This window comes from Triticum urartu, chromosome 7, assembly GCF_003073215.2.
Source record: "Triticum urartu cultivar G1812 chromosome 7, Tu2.1, whole genome shotgun sequence".
Lineage (NCBI taxonomy): Eukaryota > Viridiplantae > Streptophyta > Magnoliopsida > Poales > Poaceae > Triticum > Triticum urartu.
This window is the reverse complement of record NC_053028.1, coordinates 73,341,266-73,359,355: the sequence shown is the minus strand read 5'-3', so window position 1 is coordinate 73,359,355 and position 18,090 is coordinate 73,341,266. Positions and strand designations below refer to the sequence as shown.

Sequence of the window (18,090 nt, the reverse complement as noted above, 5' to 3'; positions counted from 1 at the left end):
ACCAAATCGTTTCTGCAAGTCCAGATAGTCCACAGCAAAGCACAAACTCCAACCCGAATATGTCTCGCTAAGTTAGGCTCAATCCCATTAAGCCAAGTCCCAAATAACGCATAAACAGAATTCGGTGGATTAATACTAAAAGCAATGTGGACCGTCTGCCAAAGTACCTTGGCTAACGGGCAATCAAAAAAGAGATGTTTGATAGTCTCATCCCGATCACAGAAACTACACCTGTAGGTCATGTCCAATTACGCTTTATGAGGTTGTCCTTAGTTAAAATAACTTGTTTATGGACAAACCACATAAACACTTTTATTTTCAAAGGAACTTTGACATCCCAAACATGCTTGGACGTAGGAATGGAGTTTGAATTGATAACATCAGTATACATTGATTTAACCGTGAATACTCCAGACTTAGTCAGTTTCCAGCGTAATTCATCGGGTTGTTGTGAAAGCTGGACTTCCATCAGTCTCCTAACTAGATGGAGCCATTCTTTCCAACGGTTGCCCGCTAGCGTTCGTCGGAACTGAATATTAAGGGGGATAGATTGAAAGACCGATGCAACGAACACCTCACGTCGTTGAGCAATACGGTATAAAGACGGATATTGGATGGCCAAGGGTGTCTCGCCAAGCCAAGTATCCTCCCAGAAACGTGTACTCGTGCCGTTTCCAATAACACACTTCGTCCTATTAAATAACAACTGTTTGACTTTCATCAAGCCTTTCCAGAAAGGCGAATCGGTCGGCCTGACAGTAACCTGGGACAAAGTTTTTGTCTGGAGATACTTGCTGCGAAGGATTTGAGCCCACATAGCATCAGTCTCCAATGAGAGTTTCCACAGCCACTTGCTAAGGAGGCATTTATTCTTAACTTCTAGATTCTCAATACCTAGACCCCCTTGGTCTTTCGGTCTACAGATGATGTCCCATTTAGCAAGCCGATATTTTATTTTAAGCTCATCATCCTGCCAAAAGAAACGCGATCGATAGAAGTCCAGTCTCTTCCTAACACCAACTGGGACCTCAAAGAACGATAGGAGAAACATTGGCATACTCGTGAGCACCGAGTTAATCAGGATTAATTGGCCTCCGTATGACATGAGCTTACCCTTCCAGCAGCTCATTTTTTTCTCAAACCGATCCTCGATGCACTTCCACTCTCTGTTAGTCAGCCTATGATGGTGGATTGGAATCCCCAGGTAAGAGAAGGGTAACTCGCCCAACTCACATCCAAACAATTGCCTATAAGCATCCTGTTCATCTTTGGCCCTACCAAAGCAGAACAGCTCGCTCTTACGAAAGTTAATCTTTAACCCGGTCAATTGTTCAAATAGGCATAACACTTTCCTGATTAGCTACTGCATGTATTCACTTGCGCGTCGTTTATGCTGAATGCATCGACTGTGGACGAGGTTTCATGCGATTGGTTTTGGTTGTATATGCTTTGATGTACTTCTCTCCAATGAAAACCGGCTTTGCTTTTGTAGTTAACAGCTGCCTATTTATATTGCGATAAAAACATTTCAGCAGGCATTCGAAAGAACCTAGAGCTGGCAAGCAGCGCAGCTCCTCTGTCTAATCTAACCGCGCTTCCTTACTGAAACACTAACTCACTTCATGGCCTGCTGGATTCGCCGATTCGGGCAACCAGCCGATCAATTGCAGTCACTGACATGTTGTTTAGTAGCTCTTGCTCTAGTACATTACCTGCAGAGACAACTACTGCTTCAGCAGTCTGATCAGAGATGTTTGAAAGAGAACCATTGGTGCTGTACATTAACAACACAAGACCTTTCATCAGGGAGCAATTAGATTAGCGCTGTCCTTCAATTATTGTGTCGAAATTTCTTTAGCGATCTAACCGTCGCTGCACTTTGGAGTTGCTGAAGCTAAACAGAGTAAATTCCTGAATATTTCCTTGCTCCAATAAATGGGAGGGACTTCAGATCTGCAATCCTGCTGACTGTACTGATTTGTATGGTTAAATGGAATTGCTTTTGTGGTTAAGAACTGCCTATTTATATTGCGATGTAAGGTTTGCTTGTACACTGTATTTTCTTTTACTTTCTTTTAGCTTTCTCTAAACCTTGGAATGCTACATGTTGTGTTTTCATTAATCCAATGGAACCATGGAGCGCCTCCCTAATAATCTAAAAAAAACATGATTTGTTTGACATAGGAACTGGGGACCATTGTGTAGATGGGGATCCAATACGTTCCAAGTGTGCTGCTGTTTAATCTATTTGGTGGGTCAAAACAACTTCATATTCCCCACACAAAAAAAAACAACTCCAAATAACTTGAAATTAAGGCTATGAGGAAAGCTTCAAGTGAAGGCTATGTGTAATTCACCAAAAGGGAAGATGGTCAAGTTATCCCCTGTTAAATTAAATAGTAAAATAAATTAGGTTTTGGTTTGAGTTAATGAAATGAGGGTCATTCCAAAATTAATGGAATAATTATTGTAGCTTCCTAATAATATTAGAAGGCTAAATATAGGTTTTGAAGAGAGTTCACCATGTGACATCCCTCAATTTCAAATAGTTTACAAATCTATTCATCTTATTGAATTGCATTTTAATTAGGGTTTGCATTTAACTAATATTGAGGGTTTAATTCAACCTCATTTCAAGTTAAAGCACGATGACATGATGATATGGTACCATGATGATGTAAAAATGATATCATGATGCTGCAAAAAGAAATGGCAATCATATCTAAATTCGTCATTACTCTGGGTTGTTACACTATTACTCGTAGCACCAGAAAGAAGATGACATAGAGTAACATGCAATGCCTTGAGATATAAATATTTGTAGGCTGATATTCTAATGGCAAATGTATCTGATGTGTAATACCTTGGACACGACCATGCAGCCATCAGACACAAGCAAAGTTTTAAATAGCAGGCTATGAAAAATAGCAATAAAAGCGAACATTAACCAATCGAGATGACCATGGCCAAAGGAGTTAGAACCAAAGCTCAACATGTACCCCCTAAAGTGATCTAAAACATCTTATAGTATTTGTTTACAAATAAAGTAATTTTTTGAATGGAAACTGTAGGGGAGATCTCAACAATAAAATTCTATTAATAAGAGAAATATATATAGGGTAAGTATTTACATCGATAAGAAAGATGAGGGGCTTGGCTATGTGCATCTTAATTATGCAGAGACCGGGTGTTGCTCATCATGCTTTCTATCCGCTTGATGCTACATTCTGAGTTAACAAAAATGCCCTTTATCAAAAAGAAAGAAAGAAAGAAAGAAAGAAAGATGAGGGGCTATATAGAAACAAAGCACATAAGCAGGCTAGCAGTAGAGCTCTAGTCTCAAGCTAATCTAACCAAATACCTAAGAGAGGTGGAAGATCCTCCTTCATTTTGTAAGAAAGAAAGTAGAGATCACTCTTGAAATTATAAACCAGGAGGCCCAATAGGGGGATATGTTGTAAAAATGGCATTTAAAAAAATTCTTCCATGGACGGCAGGGGAAGATCAAGGTAAATATCAAGAGAGTGGTGACAAGTGAAGCTGAAGGAATTCCAAATCCAAGAAGTAAACTGCTCGCTAAACAAATTCAAAAGATCATGCGCATTGAGCGAGGAGCCACCAATAATAAAGCTGAAGCATTTGCAAGCAAGATACAAATTGATTCAGGACGAGCAACAGGGGCAAAACTTTCACTGAAGTCCAAACCTTTGACTTGAGTGAAGCCCTGAGCGTTGGCTTATTTGGTACAACAGCTTTATAAGGATAGTGCCGGCGTCCATTTTTTTCTAGCATGCCACAAATTGATGACCCAGCTTTACTTACCAGTTGGCAGCAAGTGGTGGCGTTGAATTTGTGTTAACGCCGTAGGTAATTAGTCTAGTGCTAGCGTTCATTGAATTTCAATGTCAGCACTAAGTTTTCCCTATATATAGGAGTTGGCGGCACTTGTTTCTCAAACAATTTAACTTTCTTTCTCCACATTATTATAGTATATTTTGAGACTTCAACTTTTTTCCTTTTTATTTGTTGGTAGGTGGTGATCATTTTTATATTATATTGTATTTTTAATTTAATTTATATTATTTTAAATGGAAATTCTGACATTTTTAAAATTATATTTAGTATTTTAGTTATTTTTATTAAATTAAGAATACTGTTCTGAATTTTATTAAAGTACTATTATTATTTTTAGTCTTTTATTTGTTTTTAGTAAAGTAGAAATACCGTATTTCTTTTACTAAAGTACGTAATTTTTATGTTTGGGCTAAATTTACTTTTTTGGCATATTGAGCCAAGCCCAAAAATTATTAGGAGACACCGTGGGGGTCAAAATCAAGGGGGCAACGGCCACCTCGCCCCACTCCCCCTCTCTCTGCCTCACGCGTGTTCTCTCTGTTCCTCTCTCTCGTTCCCCTTTCATTTGTCGACGTCGCCACTCCGATTCCGGTGGTGAGGTAACAACTAATCTCCCTCTCCCTCTCTTGTCGCTCGTGGACGTCCGATTTGATTTTGTTTTGATTTGCATCACTAGGGTTTCAGCGATGGAGGTGACAGAAACAACTGATTGCTAGAGTTCAACCCCCTCCACCTTCATCCCCTCCACAACATTGACTACAAATCATCGGTGAGTTCATCCCATCCACCTTCTTTTGCATTCTACAAAATCATCGGTGAGTTCATCCCCTCCCGATTTGATTTGCATCGCTAGGTTTCAGTTTGGCAGTGATTTGACTAGGCCAAATTGAATTATGATGGGTAGGCAAAATTGAATTAGAGTGAGTAGGTCAAATTGAATTAGAGTGAGTAGGCCAAATTGAATTAGAAACTACAATGTATTTGTTTGGCAGTGCAAGATAATTTTAGAAATGTGTGGTGGTGTTCTTCTGGGCACTACAATAATGTTATTGTGATCATTTATGTTGTCAATGAAATGTGTTTGCTCTGGGCATTTTTAGAAATGTGTTTGTTCTAGTGCATTGCCAAGTCAGTGCCACATTGTTGGCACTTTTAGTTGACACACATGTGGATAATTGTAGCCAATTAACTTAGTGTAGTTGACAAAACCATTATGCTATGCCAAGTCAGTATACTTGACATTTTTAGTGTAATTGAAAAAACAGTTATGCTATGCTAATAAAGGTTGTTCAATGATTTGTTATAGAAATTTGTTATATAGGACAAATAATGCCATGTGTTAGATAATCCGATCCTCACTTGTTATTATTTTGTAGTTGCAGCCATGAGTACCTCGAACAACTTCACGGTGTATGGCGAAGTCGACAAAGGCGAAGCGAGCACCAATGAGATAAGATTATAAAACATCCATGAGCATTACAAATCATAATTGATGATTTCAAATAATTGACTTGCTAGAAGTACGTACGAAACCTTTCTCCAGCACCCGTCGAACAACAGCCATGTGACATGTACATACTCAACCGCGAACGTGTCGCGTCACGTGAGAATACAGTGAAGGCCCTCAGGGAGTTTAATGGCTCCCTGTGGAATGAGAGAGATCAGATTATCGATGAGAATGCGGATTTCTATGATAAGATACTGAAACTCAACGACCAAAAAGATAAACTGGTCGCCGAGATTGATGAGCTGAATATAGACATATAGCTTCTGAAGGACGAGAGGATGCAACCGAAGATGGTGAAAGTCCATTACAAAAAGGAGGGGCAGAGTAATAGGAACAAGTTATGTGAGATGAAGTTAATTCTTCAGAGAGAGATGTAATGCATGCTTAGGTAGTTTGGAGATATACTGTGATCGAAGTTGATCATTTTTGCTACTAGCTAGTCTAGTACTGTTTGTGGAGTTATCGCTAGAAATACTAACTTTTGTGAAGCTGAACGTAAGTTTAAATGGTTGCATATATATACTGGTTTAAATTTTTGGGTATAATTTTTTTATTAGCGAAAAATCTAATTACTAGCGTTAGAACACACTTAACGCCATAGCTAACACGAGCATATTGCTGGTGTTATACACGTGGCACGTCATCAGCACTCACAATATTGCTGACGTTTGTGCCAGCGTTACCAGTAAAATATTTCATTGGCGCCATATTGATGGGGTTGGAGCCCTGCGTCAATAAAGGCAATTTTGGCACGCCATAGCTAGACATTTTTGCACTAGTGTTGTGTCCTGCTTAGCAAGACAAGGCGGGGATGTCTCCTTGAAGATGGAATAAGATTCTCCTGTCTAACCTCTGTTCGGGCGATGTCGGAGGGCGTGTAGAGGTGTGTCTCAGACAGATCTTGCGGGATTCGATCGGTGTTTGTCTTGATTGCTTGGATCTGGTCTTCATTCGTCTGCGTTCATGTGTCTACAACTTGGATCCTTCCAATCCACTCTTATCTTCATCATCGACGTTTGTTGTTCGGGTGCGCTGGTATTTTGAGGCAATAGCACGACGACTTCCCGATTGTCTACTACAACGAGTCTTGCCCGGTTCTAACATGGGAGGGGCAATGACGACATGCACCTTCAACTTGCTCTAGTGCTTGGAGTCATCGCTAGATGGTCTATATTAGAATATGGTTATAATTTTCTACTACTATTACTCTTGTGTTCTTTGTCCTGCCACTCGTTACAGTCCACCATCCACGTGTACGGTTGTTACCAGTCTCACTGCCGGCGGAGGAGAAGCGATGCGGGGCACGGCACGCCCGACAGCCACAGCCGGGTACCGGCGGCTTGCCGGCGGGCCGCCACGACGCGAGCAGTGACGATTGCGCGCGCCCCGCCCCTGTCATCTAGCGCGGCGGCTCCTACCTCCGTCCTTCCTTCTGTCATCAAGCGCCGCAACTCCCACCCACCCACCTCCGGCCTCCAATGAAAAGGCCCGCGGCCCGCCGAGCCCAGGAGCTGCGAGTGAGTGGCCTGCCGCCCGTCAATACGCCGAGGAGCTCGCGGTCAGCGACCACGGCGAGGAGGCCGCCGCCATAGCCGCTACACAGGTGAGTGCCGCCACCATTGCCCACCTTGTCAATGAGGAACTGAGTCAGGGAAGTAAAAGGGGAAAACTTTTGAGCCTGCAAAAGTTTTGGAGGAGAAAAAGAAATGCGGGTCAATGCGGAAGGGAATTTTCTCTTCCGTGTTTGGTGAATGGTAATCGAGCGTCGTCCCGACTGATCTACCTTTCCATGGCGATTCGTGAGGGAACGCAGCTGATGGCCACTCCTGCGTACAGTTCATCATCTTGTTCTGAACTTCTGACGGTGGTCATGAAGAACAGTGCGGCTTTGGGGTTCCTTGATTTTTCTTTTTTCTTTTTATTAAAAATGCCGCACATTAATCTTGGTCTTGCGTGGGCTTGGGAATATAAGTGGGTACATACAAACAACTATGATCTTGCTCCAGGACAAATTGTTCTAGTATCTGTTCTCGTTTGTTCAGAAAACAACACTTCTCGTTTAATGCTGTTCCCTGTCACTTTGTTCAGCAAACAATTGTTTCATTTGTCGCTGCAGGGCCGGAAGGGGAAACTGATCAACTTGGCGGTGTAACCAAGATCACATAAATGGGTTCCCTCACAAGTTTGTCCTCGCTTCACCTTTCTCTTGTTACATAACTAGCACATCATTTTGGAAACAAGCTGGGAATCTCACTCTAATACTTGCCATTTCATCAGGTTCTTGGATGATGAACTTGTGTGGGGGTCCAGTATGCTCCAACCAAGATGTACTTTCATGTGCCTTCAAGGAAGTATTCGACTCTTCCACTTGCACGAATCATCTGGCGGCGACTGGCATCGCCTTGCTGCTCGTACTCGCGCTCTCACTCCAGCTGGTTATCAAAATCCCGAAGAGTGGAGCGTCTGCTCAGGGGCTCGTCGCAGTCGGCTCACCACTGCAGTTGGCTGCAGTGGTCTTCAGTGGCATCCTGGGGCTGGTTTATCTTGGCCTAGGACTGTCGATGCTGGGAAGCATCTTCAGTCAGGATGCTTCTGTTTACCTGCCACACTGGTGGCTTGTGACATTATCTCAAGGATTCAGTTTGGTCCTTTCCAGCTTTGCTTTCAGCGTCAGGCCTTGGTTTCTCGGAGCTTCATTTGTTCCAGTTTGGTCGATTCTGGTGGCCCTGTACGCAGCATTCATATGCTGTTCCTCGGTTGTTGGCATTGTTGCAGATAAGGCAGTCACCATTAAGGCCTGTTTGGATGTTCTGTCCCTACCAGCTGCATTTCTCTTCCTACTTTATGGCGTTCGGCGCAGCCATGATGAAGACGATTACCAGGCAACAGGAAAAGCTTTATACCAGCCCCTGAACACCGAGGCAGATGATCAGATAGCTGATTCTGACACTCAGGTGACTTCTTTTGCTAAAGCTGGTTTTTTCAGCAAGATGTCATTTTGGTGGTTGAACCATTTGATGAAGATGGGTTATAAGAAGCCTCTTGAGGACAAAGATATGCCACTTTTACAAACCACAGACCGAGCACATAACCAGTACTTGATGTTCTTGGAGAAGCTGAATAGCAAGCAGTCGCAGTCACATGCCACACCATCAATCTTGTGGACTATTGTTTCTTGCCACAAGCGTGAGATCATAGTCTCAGGTTTCTTTGCTTTGCTCAAGGTGCTCACCTTATCTACAGGCCCATTGCTTCTCAAGGCATTCATCAATGTATCAGTTGGCAAAGGGACCTTTAAATATGAAGGCTTTGTGCTGGCTGCGACAATGTTTGTTTGCAAATGCTGTGAATCTTTGTCGCAGAGGCAGTGGTTTTTCCGCACTCGGAGGTTAGGACTCCAGGTGAGGTCATTCCTGTCAGCAGCTATTTATAAGAAGCAACAGAAGCTATCAAACTCTGCAAAAATGAAGCACTCTTCTGGACAAATTATGAACTATGTGACTGTCGATGCCTACCGGATTGGGGAATTCCCGTACTGGTTTCACCAAACATGGACAACAAGTCTTCAACTTTGCATTGCTCTGGCAATTCTGTACAATGCAGTTGGTGCTGCAGCAGTCTCATCATTGGCTGTCATCATTATCACTGTAATCGGTAATGCTCCGGTGGCCAAGCTGCAACACAAATTTCAGAGTAAGCTTATGGAAGCTCAAGATGTGAGATTGAAAGCCATGTCTGAGTCATTAGTTCATATGAAGATCTTGAAACTTTATTCATGGGAAGGTCACTTCAAGAAGGTCATCGAGGGATTGAGGGAGGTTGAGTATAAGTGGTTGTCAGCATTCCTGCTTAGGAGGGCGTACAACAGTTTCCTGTTCTGGTCATCACCTGTTTTAGTTTCGGCAGCAACCTTTCTAACATGCTATCTTTTCAAAATTCCTCTTGATGCTAGCAACGTCTTCACCACTGTGGCAACTCTGCGTCTCGTGCAAGACCCAGTTAGGACAATACCGGATGTTATTGCAGTGCTGATACAAGCTAAGGTTGGTTTCACTCGCATATCAAAGTTTCTTGATGCACCTGAGCTGAATGGACAAGTTAGGAAGAAATACCGTGCGGGCATCGATTACCCAATAGCGATGAACTCATGCAGTTTCTCCTGGGATGAGAATCCATCAAAACCAACTCTAAACAATATAAATCTGGTGGTGAAAGCTGGAGAAAAGGTTGCAATTTGTGGAGAGGTAGGATCAGGAAAGTCAACGCTTTTGGCTTCTGTACTTGGAGAGGTCCCCAAAACTGAAGGCACGGTATGCTTTTTGATTATCTTCATTTTTCTTCTAACTACAAAATCAAATGTCTGCCAAAATTGTTAGGTTATGACATACTTTTGTTATCTCAAATACATGATGTTCTTTAGTTATCCCTTTTGGGTTTTCTCATGCACTAAAAAAATTGGTTGCTCCTGCAATTTATTGTTATCATAAATTCATAATGTTCTTATTTCGGATCATCAACAAAAAAAATTGTGTTAATTAATATCCTCTTTTATTATTGTAAAATTCATGCACTATTTTTTAACCTTTATGTACATATTTCAGATTGAAGTCTGTGGGAAAATAGCATATGTTTCTCAGACTGCATGGATCCAAACAGGAACTGTACAGGATAATATCCTCTTCGGATCTTTGATGGACAGACAAATATACCAAGAAACAATTGAGAGATGCTCATTGGTCAAGGACCTTGAAATGCTGCCATTCGGCGACCGCACACAAATTGGGGAGAGAGGAGTAAATCTAAGTGGTGGTCAGAAGCAGCGTGTTCAGCTTGCTCGTGCACTATACCAGAATGCAGACATATATCTTCTTGATGACCCTTTCAGTGCTGTTGATGCCCATACAGCAACAAGCCTCTTTAATGTAAGAGCCTACCTTATCAGCAGACTCAGATTGTATTCCTTGTTTATTACGAACTGTTTTGACCGAATAACCTTTAATGTAACTTGTGTGACAGGATTATGTCATGGGTGTTCTATCAGACAAGACTGTTCTTTTGGTGACCCACCAAGTGGATTTTCTACCTGTATTTGACTCCATTCTGGTCTCTCTCTCTCTCTCTCTCATGATTTATATGCCACTATGATTTATATTTATTTGTAGCGAGCTGTATTTTTTTTGTCGATTTCCACTAAAACTAGTGATATTTGTTGGCAGTTAATGTCAGATGGGGAGGTTATTCGGTCTGCACCTTATCAAGATTTATTGGCAGATTGCCAAGAATTCAAGTACCTTGTAAATGCACATAAAGATACTGTTGGTGTTCAAGATCCTAACAGTGCTCCCCACGGAGCAAAGGAAATACCAACAAAGGAGACAGATGGAATTCATGTAAACAGATACATAGAGTCTGTGGGGCCATCACCAGTAGATCAACTGATCAAGAAAGAGGAAAGAGAATCAGGGGATACAGGTCTTAAGCCTTATATGCTTTACCTGCGCCAGAATAAAGGCTTCTTGTATGCCTCTCTTTCTGTTATGTCTCACATAGTTTTCTTAGCTGGGCAAATATCCCAGAATTCATGGATGGCTGCCAATGTCCAAAATCCTCATGTTAGTACACTGAAGTTAATTTCTGTGTACGTTGGTATTGGAGTTTGCACAATGATCTTTGTGCTATCGAGATGTTTATTTGTCGTTGTTCTTGGCGTCCAAACTTCAAGATCCTTATTTACCCAGTTACTCAATTCATTGTTCCGTGCACCTATGTCCTTTTTTGATTCTACTCCTCAAGGAAGGATTCTTAGCCGGGTAAAAATTCTGGAACAAGCAACAGCTATAATTATGTTTTACATTCCTACGTTTTGTAATGATGAATTAACCCCCTCTCCCCCAACCTGCAGGTCTCTTCAGATTTGAGTATCGTTGACCTTGATATTCCATTTGCATTCATGTTTAGCCTCAGTTCCTGCTTAAACGCATATAGCAATGTGGGGGTATTGGCTGTTGTTGTATGGCAAGTTCTGTTTGTAGCACTGCCGATGATAGTTTTGGTAATTCAGTTGCAGGTGATTGGTGTGGCTCTTTTTTCTGTCTGGCTAAATCCCATTTCTTTGGTTATTTCGTTGCTATTTCCATCCTAGAGGTGAATTAGTTACTCTCTTCATTTCGCAATTTCCATTTGACTGAGAATTGCTATGTTTGTTCACGCAGAGGTACTATTTAGCCTCAGCTAAGGAATTGATGCGGATCAACGGAACCACCAAGTCTGCTCTAGCAAATCACTTAGGTGAATCGATCTCAGGGGCTATAACAATACGCGCCTTTGAGGAGGAAGATCGTTTCTTTGCTAAGAATTTGGAGCTAGTTGACAAGAATGCTGGTCCATACTTCTTTAATTTTGCAGCAACTGAATGGTTGATTGAACGTCTGGAAATAATGGGTGCTGTGGTTCTTTCTTCTTCTGCCTTTGTCATGGCTCTTCTTCCTGCAGGAACTTTTAGCCCTGGTAAGTAGCTTATTGTAAGTACAACCATCACATAATTGTTTCAAGGGCTTGACAAGCTTATGGTTTTTTTCTTTCAAGGAAAACACCCCCGGTCTGAAAACTTATGTTAGCTTACAAGTTCTATGACGATTGATTCCTGCATGCATCTGATTTGCAGTAAATCATTATACGCAGTGCAAAGAACCTTTTATCTATGTTTTCATAGGTCCTGATATTAGGTGTTATGAAATTTTAGCTTTTGCTGCGAAAGCATGCTTTCTTTGTAGAATGGAGCTAGTAACACTATGCCCAATTTCTATGTGCCAAAGTCATTGCAAATATACTTATCTAATATCCACCACCAGGTTATAAAGAAATCAACATTCCCATCAGAAAACTAATTACTTTATATACTTGGGCAGGTTTTATTGGAATGGCACTGTCCTATGGCCTTTCCCTAAATAATTCCTTTGTTAACACCATACAAAAGCAATGTGACCTCGCAAATAAAATAATATCTGTGGAACGGGTGAACCAGTACATGGACATTCCGAGTGAAGCACCAGAAGTTATTGAAGAAAACCGACCAGCACCAGATTGGCCCCAAGTTGGCAGTGTGGAGCTTAAAGATCTGAAGGTAATCAAATATTAATATATACATGTATGTCTGACTAGGCACATCCTTTAGAAACACTAACAAACGTACGCTATTGATTTTCGTTTGACAGATTAGGTACAGGGAAGATGCACCCCTTGTACTACACGGTATCAGTTGCAAGTTTCAAGGTAGAGATAAGATTGGTATTGTTGGTCGAACAGGAAGTGGCAAGACAACTTTAATTGGTGCGTTGTTTCGCCTCGTTGAACCTGCTGAAGGGAAAATAATTATAGACTCCGTGGACATCAGTACAATAGGCTTACATGACCTGCGTTCACGTTTGGGCATCATTCCACAAGATCCAACACTTTTTCAGGGTACAGTAAGATACAATCTAGATCCTCTTGGGCAATTCTCAGATCAGCAAATATGGGAGGTAAGATGTACACAGATATCTATGTTGCCTTTTCTTGTCTTACCCATTGATCAGATAGGATTATGATGAAGGCACTTTGATGTTAGAAAGTTCAGCACCTTATCAAATTGGGATGAGTAAACGGATCTAGGGGCATGTCAGATGACTACCTTTCTCTGTTTATGGCGTACATATATCTTGAAAGAAATCACTAAATTGGTTACCTTTCTCTATTTATGTTGCAGGTTCTTGACAAATGTCAACTTCTTGAAGCTGTCCAGGAGAAGAAACAGGGATTGGATTCACTTGGTACGATTCTATTATTTATTTTATTGCCCTAGCAAATTAGGCAAGCATAAATTACGCTCTAGTCAAGTAGTCAATGTCAGAACTCAAAATAGGGGTCTCATAATACATCTGCCACTAAATTTGTCAAACTGCTGGTAGTCCTAGGCATATGAGTTGGATCAATCGGATAGCATGACGTCTGGAGTTTTGTTCTTCATTGTACTAATCAAGATCTTGCCATACAGTTGCGGAAGACGGGTCGAACTGGAGCATGGGCCAAAGGCAGCTCTTTTGTTTGGGCCGCACACTTTTGAAAAGGTGTCGTATCTTGGTCCTTGATGAAGCCACTGCCTCTATAGACAACACAACAGATGCCGTCCTTCAGAAAACGATCCGGACAGAATTCAAACATTGCACCGTCATTACGGTCGCCCACCGTATACCCACAGTCATGGACTGCGACATGGTACTTGCAATGAGTGATGGTATGTTCCTCTTATTGCCAACTTATTGGTTCCGCAGCACAGAGTTCTATAGTCCATAATCGACACTAATGAGCTACATTCATTTCCAGGGAAAGTAGCAGAGTATGACAAACCCTCGAAGCTCATGGAAACTGAAGGATCTCTCTTCCGCGAGCTGGTGAACGAGTACTGGTCATACACATCAAACGGAAACATTTAGAAGAGATTCTTGACGGTGTGTGTTTGGTGCTGCTGCCTCGACAAGAGAAAACACCATATATAGTTTAATCTCTTGACATACCTCAGAGGGATTCATCTACTAGAGATCTGAAGAAAATACGGTGCCATCTTTCAGTCATTTCCCGGAATTTTTTTGCTCTCTACAGCTACCTGAAAGTTCGAGCTACATATGGTTTAGCCTATGTTTGTTCAGTATCGCCACTCTTCAAAAGCACCAAGGCTGAACGGAACAGAAAAGCATACCTAGCTAGGCGGTGCCGGTGCCGGTTCTGTTCTCCTTTTCTTTCAAATATGGTTCTGTTTTTCTTATTGCGAAATAATATGGTTATGTTGACCCCATTCAGGCTGAGGTGATGCTTTACGATTTAATCCAGGCATCAACCATGCATGCATGTTTGGACAAAACTAAATTAGGGAAAATCTAGTGGAAAATTTTGATATGATCTGATTAATAATTGAAGAAGGAAAGCTTGATGTTGAATTGTTGATCACGTGCCTGTTTCGGATCGAAAAGGGCAATTAGTGCATTTGTCGTTGTTGTTTGTTGTTTGTTGTGCTGCCCCTACTGCTGCTACTACTATAAAGTACAGTGTATTTTTCACAACTTTTGTTGTGCTGCCCCTACTGAGGCGCGGTGGTTGCTGGCTGAGCACAGTGGTTGTGGTGGTGGCTGCTAGGGCACGGCTGCGGCGACCTTGAGCACGACCAGTTCTGGGCGGTGGCGGCGATTTAGGCAGCGGCTGCGACGACGATTCCCTCATGGGCGGTGGTGATTGAGGCCCGCGGTTGCTGGTTGAGCCCAGTTCATCCTTTACTGTCAATGTTACCTCAGGCCCGGCAAGTTCCCAAGTTGGTGGAAATAAAAGAGCAAAGAAAGTGCCAGCAAAACTACCAGACTAGTGCTTGTTTTGCTGCTGTCTGTTCTTGTGTCAGACCATGTGAGAGTTCATGTTTGTCGTTGATTGTAAGCTATATTCAGTACTATTTCCCTTTCCCATTCAGTACTTTGTCAGACTATGTTCAACTAAATAAATTCAGTACAATGCTCTGAAATGTCCAAACTATTTTCAGTTATATTCAGATTTTGTTAAGCTATATTCAGTGCAAACATTTTCCTTTTCTCTTGTTCTCACTTGTACACACGCGCACACACATACTCATGCACAAACAGTCAAAACCAGTCCACGTGGCCAGTTCCAGTCAAAACAGGGTCCACGTCACAGTAAAACCACCTTAAGCGTTATAAGGGACGAAAAGCATATGGTTTAAATAGTTGAGGGACTGATTTTTGATGGTTTTGAAGTTGAGGGACGATTTCTCAACTTTCAGAAGAGTTCGAACACGAAAAATATACTTACCCCTTAACACAATCAGCTTCAGAGCAAAACCAAATCCAGATCTCAAGGCCAGCTTTCAGCCCAGGTTCGTTTATGTTGAGAGCAGTGGTTGATGTGCCGTCTTCTTAATCGGGATGGCGCACACATTGTGTGGATACAGGGTACATAACTGTGATTCGGATATGGGAGATCTGGACCCGCATTTTTCGTGTTTTATCATGCAGTTTTTGCCATGGAGCGAGCTCTCAACTGACTCTGATTTCAGAGCTTAGTGTTTTCTTTTTGACATTGGTGAAGTGGCGATTCCGGTAGTGAAAACTGCATTTCCATGGAACACAAAAGCATGATGATCTACCATGCCATAGTAATGCAAATGATCATGGCAATATGATGACCTGATGAGCTCTTTTGGTGGCAGGGGAATGAACAGTGTATATATGCGCAAGCGGCAGTTTTTCCACCACCACACAATCCATATATGTAGGTTCTTTGTTGGGTGGAACAGTCCATAATGCAGACTCTTGCTTCTCGAGATATTTGAGTAAACCAATACAAAGAGCGCATTTTGCTTCACCGAATTTGCAAACCGATACGGAAGGGGTACGAGATGCAGCGTAACAATTGCCAAAGGCAGCACTTGAGCGATGTGCACTTCCTCTGCCCAATCGAAATTGTTTGTCCTTCAACATGGGTGATTAGGGGTGGTTCCTTGTTTCCAGAAAAAGCAAATCCCAAGCATCAAAGCTTCCAGGTTGTGCTTCGAACACCCCCCAACAAGATTACAATTTTTGAGACAGACCAATGGTGCAGATTAGAGCTTTTGCTCTTCATTGTAATAATCAAGATCTTGCCATATAGTTGCTGAAGACGGGTCGAGCTGGAGCATGGGCCAAAGGCAGCTCATGGAAACTGAAGGATCTCTTATCCGCGAGCTGGTCAATGAGTACTGGTCATACACATCAAACGGAAACATTTAGAAGAGATCCTTGATGGTGTGTGTTTATTGATGGTTCCTCGACAAGAGAAAAGACCATATATAGTAATCTCTTGACATATACCTCAGAGGGATTTATCCATTTGAGGTCTGAAGAAAATATGGTGCCATCTTTCAGTAATTTCCGGAAATTATTTTGCCCTCTACCACTATCAGAAATTTTGAGATCATATGGATGGTTCTGTTTTTTTTCTCCTTTTCCTCTTTTTCTTTGGGATATGGTTCTGTTGACTCCATTCAGGCTGAGGTGATGCTTTTTGAATTAAGTCGCTCTCCGTCAACCATGCATGCATGTGTGGAAGAAAACAAATTAGGAGAATCTAGTGGAGAAATTTGATACGATCTCATCCCATTGGAGAAGGAAAGCTTGACGTTGATCTCAGATGTCTGTTTCGACTGAACAGGGCTATCAATGTTTTATTATTCTTATTATAGAGTTATCACTATCAGTGTGTTATTATAAACAAATTCTCGATTGCCTGGAAGCACATCAATAGCCAAAAATTCTGGTATATTGGAAGTACACAAACTGTAGCAACATTTAATTGTAGCATTTAGTTTGTACTTATGCACGAGTGATGCTGACAGAGGACAACAACTATCTGATCAAAATTTGAAAGGTGCCTGAAACTTGAAGAAATATAGCAGCCAACCAATAATTGTTTATTTTTTTCACAATATACGACTAACAATTGTTTGTTTTTGACAATAGACTGCCAGCAATTGTTTGTTCTTTGAAACGCATGGACAATGTGCTATTATTGTAAGTTTCTACTCCACGTTTCCATAGTTGCCTTTGAACTGCAAAAATGTCTTATATTTTGATACATAAATAGCATAACAATTGAAATTTGAACTAAAATCACACTAATGAGCTACAAAACCCGCGAAGCTCATGAAAACTGAAGGATCTCTCTTTCGCGAGCTGGTAAATGAGTATTGGTCATACACATCAAATGGAAACATTTAGGAGAGATTCTTGTTGGTGTGTGTTTACTGCTGCTGCCTCGACAAGAGAAAACACCACGTATAGTATTGTACATACCTCGGAGGGATCTATCCATTTGAGATCTGAAGAAAAATACGATGCCATCTTTCAGTCATTTCCTGAAATTATTTTGCTCTCTACCGCTGCCTGATATTTTGAGATCACTAGTTGAGTGCTCGTGCTTTGCCACGAAATAGCAAACTTACACGTCGCTCACCAATGTTGCCACATGAATTCTGTTTCTTTTTCTTTGGGATATGGTTCTGTTGACTCAGTTCAGGCTAAGGTGATGCTTTTTGAATTAAGTCGCTCTCCGTCAACCATGCATGCATGTGCGGAAGAAAACAAATTAGGGAGAATCTAGTGGAGAAGTTTGATACGATCTCATCTCATTGGAGAAGGAAAGCTTGATGTTGATCTCATATGCCTGTTTTGATTGAACGGGGCTATTGGTGTTTTATTGTTCTTATTATTGGTTTATTATCACTATCATCGTATTATTGTTATCAAATTCTCAATTATTTTTGGAACCACATCAATTAGCCTAAAGTTGAGGTATTGGAAGTGCACAAACTGTAGCCACATTTAATTGTAGCATTTAGTTTGTACTTATGCACGAGTGATGTTGATAGAAGACAACAACTATCTGATCAAAATTTGAAAGGTACTGTATGTGAGATTTGAAGAAATATAGCAGCCAACAATTGATTGTTTTTTGACAATAGACTACCAACAATTGTTTGTTTTTTCCACGATATACCACCAACAATTGATTGCGTTTAAAAAAAAAAATCCAACCACAGGTTGGTTCGAAAACAAGAACTAAATTGACACTACTCGTAAAAGTGAACCTTCTTCCCCGAAGAGAAAAATAGTCAATCATCCGGTCCACGTGTGCGGTTACCAGGGTAGGTCGTC

The 18,090-nt window shown here is 41.4% G+C and overlaps 1 protein-coding gene across 1 annotated transcript; it reads left to right on the top strand.

Moving 5' to 3' along the window:
- The first annotated feature begins 6,604 nt into the window (after positions 1-6,604).
- Positions 6,605-14,334, top strand: LOC125520318 (ABC transporter C family member 10-like). The gene is made up of 13 exons (XM_048685212.1): positions 6,605-6,965; positions 7,479-7,544; positions 7,640-9,672; positions 9,964-10,284; positions 10,379-10,465; positions 10,579-11,172; positions 11,265-11,429; positions 11,575-11,869; positions 12,271-12,485; positions 12,577-12,882; positions 13,107-13,170; positions 13,395-13,634; positions 13,724-14,334. Exons 2-13 carry the CDS (start codon positions 7,529-7,531, stop codon positions 13,831-13,833), a joined length of 4,446 nt encoding a protein of 1,481 aa, XP_048541169.1. The 5' UTR covers positions 6,605-6,965; positions 7,479-7,528; the 3' UTR covers positions 13,834-14,334.
- The last annotated feature ends 3,756 nt before the right edge of the window (positions 14,335-18,090 follow it).